Source organism: Ahaetulla prasina, chromosome 3 (assembly GCF_028640845.1).
Source record: "Ahaetulla prasina isolate Xishuangbanna chromosome 3, ASM2864084v1, whole genome shotgun sequence".
NCBI lineage: Eukaryota > Metazoa > Chordata > Lepidosauria > Squamata > Colubridae > Ahaetulla > Ahaetulla prasina.
Genome location: NC_080541.1, coordinates 137255846 through 137268782, shown reverse-complemented (window position 1 = coordinate 137268782; position 12937 = coordinate 137255846). Strand labels below are relative to the sequence as shown.

Here is a 12937-nt window from a genome sequence, read left to right as displayed (position 1 = left end):
TTGGATATTCCCCCCTCTCAAAAGTACTTTGAAGTGTGATAAATGTATATATAGTCATTTTCTTCTGCTACTTCCAACATGGACATCATAAGATTGATGTCTTGCTTTAAAATAAAGGCTAGAGTCATACCTGTTGTCACTTGTTTAGGTTCACATGACATATTGCTGCCTCTGATTTCACTGAATGAGTAGACCGTGATGTTGTACTGAGTGTTGCATTCGAGGGCAGAGAAGGTACACATTGTGGCAGTATCATGGCACAGTAACTCACTGGTCAGGGCAACAGCTTTGGTTTCATACATTTCAGCACCACGGACAGGAGACCAGATAATCTGAACTGTGTCACTAGACACAAACACCGGGCTAAAATTACTAGGGCAGCAAGGTGCTAAAAAGAAGAAAAAAGAAGAAGGCAGGGTTGGGATTAAGACAATACTAAAAAATAATAAAGCAAATTATTGCAACGCAAACATCCCAAATAAGGATTTAGTTCATGAGTCCTTATGTTGTAATATTATGATAGAAGAAATAATGGCTGAACAACTCTTGGGTACTTCAGCACCACTATTCCAAGTGGCAGTGGTCCTACAGTTGGGTCATCAAGGATCTTCTAATATAAAAAGCCATCCAATCATAACTGGAAGCAGACATTTCAGTAGTCTGGTTTCCTGAAAACATTTCAGGACCGGTTTACTTCTTGCTTTTAGCCCAGGCCATACAACGAGTACTGTAATCAAGAGATGATTCCTGCAGAACTAAAAACTTCTTCAAGAGAGAAAGAATGATTGCTCATCCTTGAATTAAAACCAGGTTGACACCAGCCTGGTTCTTTCATCTAAACAATTCATTCCTCAGGCAGAGATGGAATTGTTTCTGTACTGCTTAACACCATTACGGATGAAAACTTGTCACTGGCCATGACAGTCGTGTAATTATTGCCCTTATCATTTATTAAAGCAATTGCTAACTTTGTGCAAATATACAGAAATAAACTGACCCTTACCTGTAGTATAGTTAAATATGTCACCTAAAGGGCTCTGCCCGGCCTTGTTATAGGCAAAGACACTAATGAAATAGGTGAAGCCACAATCTGATTGGAAAAGGCATCGGGTACATGATGTGTTGCAGTGCACCTCCAAGCCATCATCACTTTTCACAAAAGCCACATAATAATCACTCAGGTCAACATCTGACCATGACACAGCCAAACTGCCTGGTTCCTTCTCCTCAATGGTTATACATTCCGGAGCACAAGGGACTGTAAAAATTTTAACAAAACTTTCTTTAACTTTTCTCATACGAAACAAAACTCAGGACAATAACAACTGTAGCTTTAAAATTGCCAACCAATGTGACGTTTGAAAAATGTTCATCTGTTGCATGTGATATAATGTAATTTTGTAGAACATCTGCTTTTATCAGTCCCCTGTACTAAAGATGCCAATCGCTGTTGTAGCCCAGTCTAAAGCCAAAGAAGATGACAACAAAATCAGTCTATGCTGCAAAATCTACACAACAAATGTCAGAAATGGTCTTTAATCATTCAGAATAGAGCTGGAAGGGACCTTGGAGGTCTTCTTTAGACCAACCCCATGTTCAAGCAGGAAACCCTATACAATTTGAGACAGGTGGCTGTCCAGTCTCTTCTTAAAAACTTCCAGTGATGAAGCATGGGCAATTTATGAAGGCAAGCTGTTTCACTGGTTAATTGTTCTCATTGTTAGGGAGTTTCTCTTTAATTCCAGATTGCTTTTCTCCTTTAGAGAGCATAGTGCCTGCTATTTCTAGCAGCAGTAACACCTCCACTCACAAGCACATGGACAAGCACCAATCAAATCTATAAATACATGTTATCAATATGTTTTTATACTATCGAGTAATTTTTGTTTTAAGTTAATTTTATTAAGCAGATGTCATTATTGCACTCTTGTAGATTTTGGAGGAAATTATTCTTGCATATGATCTAAAATGGAGATCTCCAACCTTGGCAACTTTAACATTTCTGGACTTTAACTCCCAGAATTCCTCAGCCAGCCATGCTGACTGAGAAATTCTGGGAGTTGAAATAATAAAATCCTATGTACCAGTTACATTCTCTAGTGTCTAAGAAAAAAGAGATGGCAAACTATTTCTGAAAATGTTACCAAGATTTGTCCAGGCAATTGCCAGTACTCAATATACACTTGATATATATATCAATATAATCGATATATACATGTACAAACACAAAATATCTAAAAAACTAGTTGAAATAAAAGGAGTAGAGGCAGCTCGTAAAACAAGCAATCTTATAAGGAAGACAGTTCAATATTTTGGATATTTTATTTTCATAAAAAACGTCCATGTGTCTTTCTTTTCTTATATTCCTCTGTGTGCTATAATTTTTGGATTGTGCATGTTCACCTACCAGTTTTGAAAATCACAGCCTCTGTGGGATTGCTAGAACCAGCTTCGTTGTTTGCTACAACTGTCAGGGAATACTCAGCCCCACACTCCAATGACAAGATAGTGCAGGAAATGGAAACTGAACTACAGTTTCGTTTGGAAGTGTTGCTATAGGCTGCAATGCTGTAACTGAAAGCTCCTTCTGTCGGCATATAAGAAACCATTGCTCCCAAAGACACACTGTCAAAGACCACTTGAATGTCTCCTGGTGCACGAGGCCCTGGAATACAGTTTGAACAAAATCCCACTGTCATTTGAATGCAAACAAAACCAAAAAGAACTTTTAATCAAAACTGTATAATCTGCTTCAACCATCACACTAAAGTTACGGTACAGTTTGTTCTCTTCTGGTTTAGTTTATAACAATTGTCAAATCTTGGTTTATGGCTTGGCTGACTGTAGGAAGCTTATTTAAGTTAACATTGTTAAGCAAATTCTCACTTCGTGTAAGGTATAACTCTGTATGAACGCTTACATTTCTAGCAAAGGTGTTTGCAATGAAGAAACCAAGGTAGCCAAAATGGCAACATCAACTCCCTGATGTTTGGTGATAATTTTGCTTAAATTGCCCAGTTTGAAGATCAGTTGTAAGAACTGTTTATATTTTCACTCTTTGTTTATCATTTACAACAGTCCATGGTATTAACACTTCAAAGAAAGCAGTAACATTGAAAATGCAACAGTTATTCAAGTATTGTTGCTACTAAATTCATGGGCAATAAGCAAAAATCTTTTTCTTTAATCGTTATGATATTCATTGAAATTCAATTGTTCTTTGCAAAAAGATGCTGGCTTCTTACTTGTTCTTTGATTGTAGGTAAAATCGTCTCCAGGTATCCCATTAATATCCCATGCATATACCTTGATGGTATAGAGAGTTCCTGGATCTAAACTGGAAAATGTCAGGGAGTTGTTGGTGGTATTTGCTTTTAACATGTTACCCAAACCATCTGATCTTATGATAGACACAGAGAATCCAACAGCCATATGTACAGCATTCCAGCTAACCACAATGTTGTTACAACTCGGAGAATTTGCTGTCAGCAGAGGGGCAGCGAGCACTGTAAATGTGAAATACAGATTAGATTTAGTGATCTAACTAAATTACATGGGCAAATGGAGGTGTAAATCAGGCAACATATCAGTCTAAGTCAATAATGGTAGTGATGTTTCTTAGATAATGTTTGTATACTATTGGCATACATTTCCCAACACAGCAATATGCAGTTATCTACCATAAAAATACATCTGTTATAAATATCTATAAAACTCATATTTCCTCCTATAATACATGGACACAATGGTTCGATATTTTTATGGATCTTAATTCTTTAATAGACAATAATAGATGATGGGAAACTGTCAAATTGGAAAACATATTCTGTAAAGTGCTAAGTCAACACTAACTACAAATAAACGGGCAGCTAACATACCTGACCCAAGTTAGTCTATAGTATTGTTTAACAGTACAATTTGCACCAAATGAAATTTCTAAATCTCTTCAAGAGAAGTCCTGGACGGTGTGCATATTCCATCATTGAAGGTCAGAACCTCATGTAGTATAAATTTTCCAGCATGAAATGAACACATCAGATAGAAAATATTCCTAGCCAGCTGATGGGTTACTTGTAATAGATTTCTTAAATTAACCCCTTAATCATAAAAATGCATTTTTTTATTGTGATGAAAACATCTTAGTCTTTATCATTTTATCACTTTCAATTTCCTCCACCTGACCCATTCATTGTCACCATATTCTCAACAACTCTTTCAGAAATCATAATGTTGTCACTAGATAATTAAGCAAAAATTCTACGCCAACATTATAGTCCTGTGCAACTTTTGGGGCCCCAAGAATCATTCTTGATTTTTTTTTAATGGTGTGTCATACAATCAGACTCTAACAAGTAGTGAAGATCAGGACAAAGACCAAGCTAATAAAATAAACTGCAGTTCAATTTAAACTAATTAAAATTAAACATAGATCCAGTCATGTATTTACATTCACTAGTGACTTGGAAGTCACTGTGTTATACACTCAAACTTCTGAAGTGTGAATATAGTGCTGGGCCTTATGTTATCACTGTTTTAGATCCAGAAACTCTGGGCAAATTAATTAAATCTCCTTCTCCAAATGAAGAAGACTTTTGAAATATTCAACAGGGAAATATACCGATAATATTCAATCAACCTTCATTTACTAAAAAAACCTAAAACATTGTTTCCTCTCATACTTATTTGGCTTCTGTTGCATCCTTCTCATTCTAGATACAACCATTAAATCTAGTAATTATGTGCCATAGATCTTTCTAGGAGGATCTGTCCCTACTTGGGCCCTTCGGATCTTCCAACAATGCACATTGCTACTCCTATTGTCCAACTACTTTGCTGTTCATCAGCCTCTTTTTCTCTTTCCATCTTTTCCCAATATAACAAACCTGTCAAGAGAGCATCATTTTCCCATAATGTGTCCAAAACATGATGATTTGAGGCTGCTCATTTGTGCCTCAAGTGAGAATTCTGGATTGATTTGTTCTATGAGTAAATCTAGTAGCCACAAATAACTAACCTCACTGACATTAGTAAATGAAGGGATTCTGTGTTTCCCAGGTGTTGCTGAACTGTAATTCTCAGTATCCCTCGCTCCTGGCCATTGTGGCTGAAATTAATGAGAGTTGCATTTTACCTGAAAGGCATTGAGTTCCCTGTCCTTATGATCTCTGCATTTACTTAATCTCTTTTTAAAGCAAATTAATTTGTCATTACCACAACTGATGGGGATCAATTCTATCACTGGTTTATTTATAAAATAAACCAGTGATAGAATTGATCCCCATCAATGTATTGATCACCTCAGTCCCGAGGGATTCTGATAGTGTACAGTTGTGAGCTGTAATTACAAAATGAATATATAATGTAAAGCAGTAATAACCGTTCTGGTGCCACACCCTCATACATTTATGTATTACAATGAATCAGAACACATATACTGTCCTTGTTTTATTATTTTTGTTCTGCTGCAACACAATCCTTTCTGAGGATTCAGAAATTGTTTAAGCCTCTAAGTAACACAACTGGGTGGAACTGGGAATATACAGGATAACCAGGCTTCAAAAATTTTAGCAAGGGAATTTTAGCAAAAATTTATCTGCCCGGTTGCTGGGTGGGCGTGGCCATGGTGGGTGTGGCCTAGTCTGCCTCCTGCACCATGGGGGGGGGTGTTTTTGCCCTCCCCGGGCTCTGGAGGGTTTCCTTGAGCCTCCGGGAGGGCAAAAATGGCCTCTTCTCAAACTTCTGGTAGGCCCGTTTTTTGCTCTCCCCAAGCCTCCGTGTGCGCCCTGCATTTATTTGCATCCAAAACGGGCCACATGGAGACTCCTGGGAGGGGCAGGGTGGGCAGGGCCAGCCAAGAGTAGAATTTGGGGGTTCTCCGAACTGCACAGAATCTTAGCTAGAGGTTCTCCCGAACCCCTGCGAACCCCCAGCAACCCACCCCTGCATGATAACATAGATATTTGAAAAACAAAATAACTTTTATTAAATACAGATAGTTCTCTCTTAATGATAATTGGGGCTGGAATTTGCATTGCTAAATAACGTGGTCATAAAGCATGACATCATGTGACCATGAAGTTTGGCAATGGAAATTCTGGCACTTTGGGTTGCTGTTGTTAAGTGAATCATCATGGGTTATTAAGCAAGGCCTACACATAGTCATCCTTTTCTACCTCCTGCTGGCTTCCCCATTGATTTTGCTTGTAAGAAATTTGCAAAATATAAACGGCAATCATATGATTGCAGGATGCTGTGCCACTGTAATTGCAAGCTGGGCACCAAGTAACTGGACGTAATTATAGGACTACGGGGATGCTGTGATGGCCAGAACTTTAAGAACCAGTTGTAAATACCATCTCTTCAGCACATTCATAAGTTTAAATGGTCACTGAACAAGTGGTTGTTAAGCAAGGACCACCTGTAACTATCTTTAAAATAGGTTCACTGATTTTCAGAAATTAAACTCTGTCCCATCCATACTCACTTGCTGGATATATATTAAGGTAAGGTAAACTGAAAGAAGATGCGTGTGGTTTTAAAAGTGGAGCAAAAAAAATTCAACATTAAAAAATAAAGTAATAATAATAACAAAATATAAAATCAATAATTTGCTATGCTGACAGTATCCGATAGCCAAAAATGCAAAGGATCTGCAAGCTCTAACAATAAAAGTCAAGAAACACAGATCAAGTTAATGCTAATAATAACCCAAGAGAGGGTCTTTGCTTAGCAATTTCACTACCCAATCACTATATGTGGAGATACATATATACAAAAACAAATATAAATATAAATTACTGATAACATTGGTATTTTCCTTTTACTCAAAAGGTATCAAAGTCTCTAAAGCAATAACAAACACCCTTCTGAAGCTAGATTAAACAAGTGGTTTGAGGCAAGGCTATGCAGCACTTCGGATTCAAGACAAAAAGATCATATGCTACCTGACTGCAACTCTTTAAAGCAACTGTATCATTTCCTTTTACATGCCCATCCTCTGTTGTAGCACCAGTCCAGGAAAAAATATATTTGTTCTGATGACTAGCATTAGAGAAACATTCCCATGTATTCTGTAGAATTTACTGTGTCTGCCTCCATATCCAAACCTTTGCATAGCCCTATTTTTGGTTGCAGAAATAACTTGTATAGTGTCTGAATAAAATAAAAAAATACCTGTCTTTGCTTTCTTCGAAGGGGAAGGCTGACTTCTTCCTCCTGTGTTTATAGATCGGATTGTGATTTTATACAGCGTAGCGGCCTTCAATCCTGTCACGGTCCCTGGTGAATTTGTGACTATGGTTTCAATGAACATCTCTCCATCCTGTGCTGTCAGAAGATAATTGGATGCCCCAGGGACAGCTGCCCATTCCACTGTGATACTGGTACTCAACTTTGAATAGGCTTGGTCAATTATGGGAATCTCAGGAGCTTCAACAAAGGGAGGAGAACCTCAATCATTTCAAAATCAAGACACGTCATACTGAAAGTTGCTGAATCTGGATGTTTCTTTCAAAGATAGGAACTCTGAAAGCTTGGATGCCTTTACTCTGTTCATAATATGTGTTTTCTTATCAGTAGCTGATTCCAGAAACATAATAGAAGACCACACTGGGGACAATACAGATAGTCCTCGACTTATGATCACAACTGAAACCAGAATTTCCATTGCTAAGCAAGGTGGTTGTTAAATGAATTGTGCCAGGTTTTATAGCCTTTTCTGTCATTGTTAAGCAAATCATGCCATTGTTACGTCAATTGCATGGTCATTAAGTGAATCCAGCTTCCCCCATTGTTTGTCAGAAGCAAACTGGGAAGTCACAAATGGTTATCACATGACCCTGGGACACTCCAACTTGCCTCCAGAAGTTGTAAGTGCTCCAACTCTGGAAGTTTTTAAGAAGAGATTGGGTAACAATTTGTCTGAAATGGTATAGGGCAGGGGTCTGAAACCTTAAACACTCAAAGAGCCATTTGGACCTGTTTCCCACAGAAAAGAAAACACTAGGAGGCCACAAAACCCTTCCTGTGCCTGACTATTTCTTGAGCGGCCACAAAACTAGCATATGTAGTTGAATTAAACATTCTGTTTTTTTCTGAAACTTTTCTTTTCTTGGATTTATCCATGGTTGGCCTACCAGGGGTTGAAAATAAATCGCATGCCGGTGGGTGTTGCACATTGGCGGTTGTGACACATAGTTTGAGTGACAGGGAGCTGCAGCATAGAGGTGAAAGAGCCACATGCAGCTCCAGAACCTCAGATTGCTGACCCCTGGTATAGGGTTTCCTGCCTAAAACGGGGTTGGACTAGAAGATTTCCAAGGTCCCTTGGGGGGTCCCTGTACAATTAGCACAGGGACCCCCCAAGGCTGTGTGCTCTCCCCACTTCTCTTCTCTCTATATACCAATGACTGCATCTCCAACGATCCATCTGTTAAGCTACTGAAGTTTGCAGATGACACAACAGTGATTGGTCTCATTCGAGACAATGACGAATCCGCATATAGACGAGAGGTCGAACGACTAGCCTTGTGGTGCAACCAAAACAATCTGGAACTGAACACACTCAAAACCGTAGAAATGGTGGTAGACTTTAGGAGAAACCCTTCCATACTTCCACCTCTCACAATACTTGACAACACAGTATCAACAGTAGAAACCTTTAAATTTCTAGGTTCTATCATATCGCAAGATCTAAAATGGACAGCCAACATCAAAAACATCATTAAAAAAGGACAACAAAGAATGTTCTTTCTGTGCCAACACAGTAAGCTCAAACTGCCCAAGGAGCTGCTGATTCAGTTCTACAGAGGAATTATTGAGTCTGTCATTTGCACCTCCATAACTGTCTGGTTCGGTTCTGCAACCCAACAAGAAAGACACAGACTTCAGAGGATAATTCGAACTGCAGAAAAAATAATTGCTACCAACCTGCCTTCCATTGAGGACCTATATACTGCACAAATCAAGAAGAGGGCCGTGAAAATATTTACAGACCCCTCGCATCCTGGATATAAACTGTTTCAACTCCTACCCTCAAAACGACGCTATAGAGCACTGCACACTAGAACAACTAGACACAAGAACAGTTTTTTCCCGAAGGCCATCACTCTGCTAAACAAATAATTCCATCAACACTGTCAAACTATTTACTGAATCTGCACTACTATTAATCTTCTCATAGTTCCCATCACCAATCTCTTTCCACTTATGACTGTATGACTGTAACTTGTTGCTGGCAATCTTTATGATTTATATTGATATACTGACCATCAATTGTGTTGTAAATGTTGTACCTTGATGAACGTATCTTTTCTTTTATGTACACTGAGAGCATATGCACCAAGACAAATTCCTTGTGTGTCCAATCACACTTGGCCAATAAAAATTCTATTCTATTCTATTCTATTCTATTCTATTCTATTCTATTCTATTCTATTCTATTCTGTTATTCTATTCTATTTAACCATCCAAGCACCTAAATTTTGATACTGGAACTATAGGGATGCTGTGACAGTTGTAAGAGTGAGTATTAGTTTTAAGCTACTTTTTTCAGTGCCATTATAACCAGTTGCTAAATGAGGATTATCTATACATAGTTGTAAGTCAAAGACTACCTGTACATGAAAAAATTTTCTGAATAGAGAAAAAAATATAGGCAGGGGAAGAGAGAATTCATGAAGGAAATGACAGGAAAAAAGAAAAAGAAACTGCATTCTCAAACAGTCAGCAATTTCACAATAAATGGGGTTTCAGAAACCTTGGCAATTTTCCTGGAGCTGTTCTAATGCAAGAAAGGTGAATTCTTTTTGAACAATATTTCCCTTGTATTTCCCTTAAGCCAGTACATTCTTTCATTCAGTGCTTACTAACTAGATACTCAGATACACACCCAGCCAAATTTTTTTTTGCAAGGATGCTTATTTAACAAAAGTTTGCGCTCGTAAAAAGGAAGTATAGTAGCGGAAATAACATGACTTTACTTTTTACTTCACTGCAAGTGTTTGTCTTCAAAACCACATTTAAATTTTCTGTTCACAAAATAAAGACCTGTGGGCAAGTAAAACTCAGAACACAGCGTTTCATTTTATTTCATTACAGAAATCCTCTATGGAATTAACTGTTTTATTGTACACTTCTCTAATTAAACACAGAGATGAATATATCTCAAAGAATACAGTGGATCCTTTGTCATCAGGATTCCAAACTGAAGCAGCTAATTGCCTGATGAATTGTAAGAAGCCCAGGAGAAAGGATTGAAAAGGCTGAATCAAATATACTCCCATGACACACTTAACCCAAGGTTAACTAAACACAACTTTTACAGTTTACAGTAAATTGTAAACTAGGTAACCAGCCAGACCATAATTGGCTAATTTTTCATTGGCTAGTTTGTGATTCAGAATGAGAAAAACCTAGTTTGTGAAGGAGGAAATGCAGTTGATAGGATTAGCTGATACAATTTTTCATCAAGCCCCATTACAATGGAATGTGTGAATGACCTTGAAGGATGAAGGGAAGAAATGCTGCCTAGGAAACAATCAGACAAAAAAGGCAAGGGCCTCCTGAAGTCTGGTAGCAGTTAGAGAAAGAAATTTAGGAAGGACCTAGCCTAATAGTTCAGATAGTCTAAAATAGTGAGGAGACGTTTGTACCTTCAGACTTACAGGATTCTGTTAATGTAGCCTTATAATAAAATAGAATTAGTTCATCTAGTACTGTTTCCTGTGTAGTTTACCCAGAAAGGCTGGCACCCATTAGCATTAAGAAGATAGATCTGAAAGGAAAATTTGTGGGAGGAATAGAAGTGTACAATTTCTGTACAATTTATACAATAGAAGTTGTCCATTTTATTTCCATTTGTTCATAGTGAAAGGAAAATGGATTCATAGTAGCACAGTAGAGCCCAATTCTTGGGCTTCTGAAAGGAGGGCTAACTCAAGATCAAAGAGAGTCCTTTAACTAGTTAGACTGCTGATCCGTGCATATCACAATTGACCGCACAAACCTTTTTCAATGTGGCACTCTGCAGATATCCTGGGAAATAGGAATATAATTCCCACAATTCCCAGTCACCCAATTCTCATTTTTCAAACTGTCTGATACTAACCTGTTAACTGCTTTATCAGTGTTTCAGCTAGTATAACCCCATTTTTATCAACGGCATCCACCATTACAGTGTAAACTATGTTGGGGGCCAATGATGACAAAGTACCGATAAGTGTAACATCACTGAAATGGCCCATCAGAGTATGACCCAAAGTATTGCCAGGGGTTGCTGTGACTCTGTACAAAGAGGCACCTGGAAATTTAGGCCAACGAAGAGAAACAGTTCTTGATGTCACATCATAAACAGATACTGTGAAACCTGCAAAACAGATACAAAAGTCATGTTCAGTTTTCCCTACTTTCCTGGTTATAATTTAGAAAATATTCAAATGCAGTGCAAGTCCTTCAATCATTAAGTTCTAAAAGCATTTGCAAAAACGTACATTTTTAATTTTTTTTTTTAAGTGGAAAAAGAATTTTTTTTTTTACCTGTGCCAGCAGAAATAATCTGTAAAGAAAGATTTGGAAAATTAGTAACAGAAACAAGCACTGAGATATTTACCTTAAAAATAAAATATAATGGCAGAATACCTAGGAATTTGCACAGAAGTACTGTACATCTGAATGTTTTCAATAGGAGTTACTCCCTACTTATGAATGTTAAGTTTTCAATATTATGCACCTAAGAGTCTATTAAAAGAGCCTTCACATCTACATATAAGAATCTATTTAAAAACCCTTTACATCTAAATAATAATAATAATGTTTACTAATTAAATAATATGATAATCACAAAGCTATGAACGAAACGGGCTACTATTCAGAAATTCATATTACTAATGACTCTTCCTTTCAAAATCTGTCTGTTATTCTAGAAGGGAAATTTTCCAGTTGCTGACACACAGATATGTGAAACCCAAACACAATCCTACCATTTTTCCTAGAAGATCTGAATGCAAACCCCCAAACCTAGTAAGAGAATTCCAAACATTCATTCTATCTCATGTTCCTGTTATGGCCACACTTGTCATATGTATTATGGTGCTTTAAGGGATATCATTTGTTATGTATGACTTGTTGTTGTCCACCAGCCATAACTGGATCCAAGCCAAAATGTTTATATCGCTAAGATCTCTAGGCCACTCCGTTCAAAAGTTAAACTTGCTCTTTAGATCAATTGACACTTGCAAACACAAAAATATATTACACAGTTGAGGCAGCCAGGCATAATTCACCAAAGCTAATTGCTAAATAGTTACGCATTGGATTGAATTGCTGATTTATTTCTGAATAGCTGTGTCAATAGATCACACCAAAATAGTATAATGAGGAATAAATTGAACCGAGCTCAAGCTTTTAAATAAGCACGGTATACAGGAATCATAAAACTAAAACTCATTTTTGGGCTAACAGCTATGTTACAACTCTAAAGAAATGATAAGATTAAAGTGAGTTTTTTATTTTTCTAAAAGGATGTCTTTTAAATTATGAATTGAGTTGAAAAATTATAATAAAGACGCATTTTCATCCTGCACTATCTCACAAAAATTAAACACCCAATACCGCTAAACAAATAAATAATTGAGCAATAAGATGAAAAAGTTAAGGTATTATAAAACATTTCTGCATTTGAGATTGCATATAGTCTAAAGTCTAAATCAATTAAGACTAAATATTGATCTTAACCTAAAATAGTTTTTTTTTAAACCAGCATCATTTCAGAATTTTAAAAGTTTCATAAATGAATAGAAAATATTAAGACTGAAAATGTTTTTTAAAAAACAGCAGGTAATTTCTGGAAGAGGTTCAGAAATACACAAGACAGACTCACCACTTTAAAACTTATCAGAAACAATCCAGAGGAAAGGAACAGTTTACAGCCTCCACACAT

The 12937-nt window shown here is 37.1% G+C and overlaps 1 protein-coding gene across 1 annotated transcript in view; it reads right to left on the bottom strand.

Annotated features, from left to right (window-relative positions):
• FNDC7 (fibronectin type III domain containing 7) overlaps positions 1 to 12937 on the bottom strand; it is a 21554-nt gene extending 8617 nt beyond the window's left edge. Inside the window, exons 1-8 of the mRNA XM_058176645.1 lie at positions 12878 to 12937; positions 11536 to 11554; positions 11108 to 11365; positions 7174 to 7428; positions 3246 to 3506; positions 2408 to 2665; positions 1004 to 1258; positions 131 to 388 (exon numbers count right to left, since the gene is read on the bottom strand). Of these exons, the coding sequence (XP_058032628.1) occupies positions 131 to 388; positions 1004 to 1258; positions 2408 to 2665; positions 3246 to 3506; positions 7174 to 7428; positions 11108 to 11365; positions 11536 to 11554; positions 12878 to 12937 (1624 nt within the window). The remainder of the gene's footprint in view (positions 1 to 130; positions 389 to 1003; positions 1259 to 2407; positions 2666 to 3245; positions 3507 to 7173; positions 7429 to 11107; positions 11366 to 11535; positions 11555 to 12877) is intronic.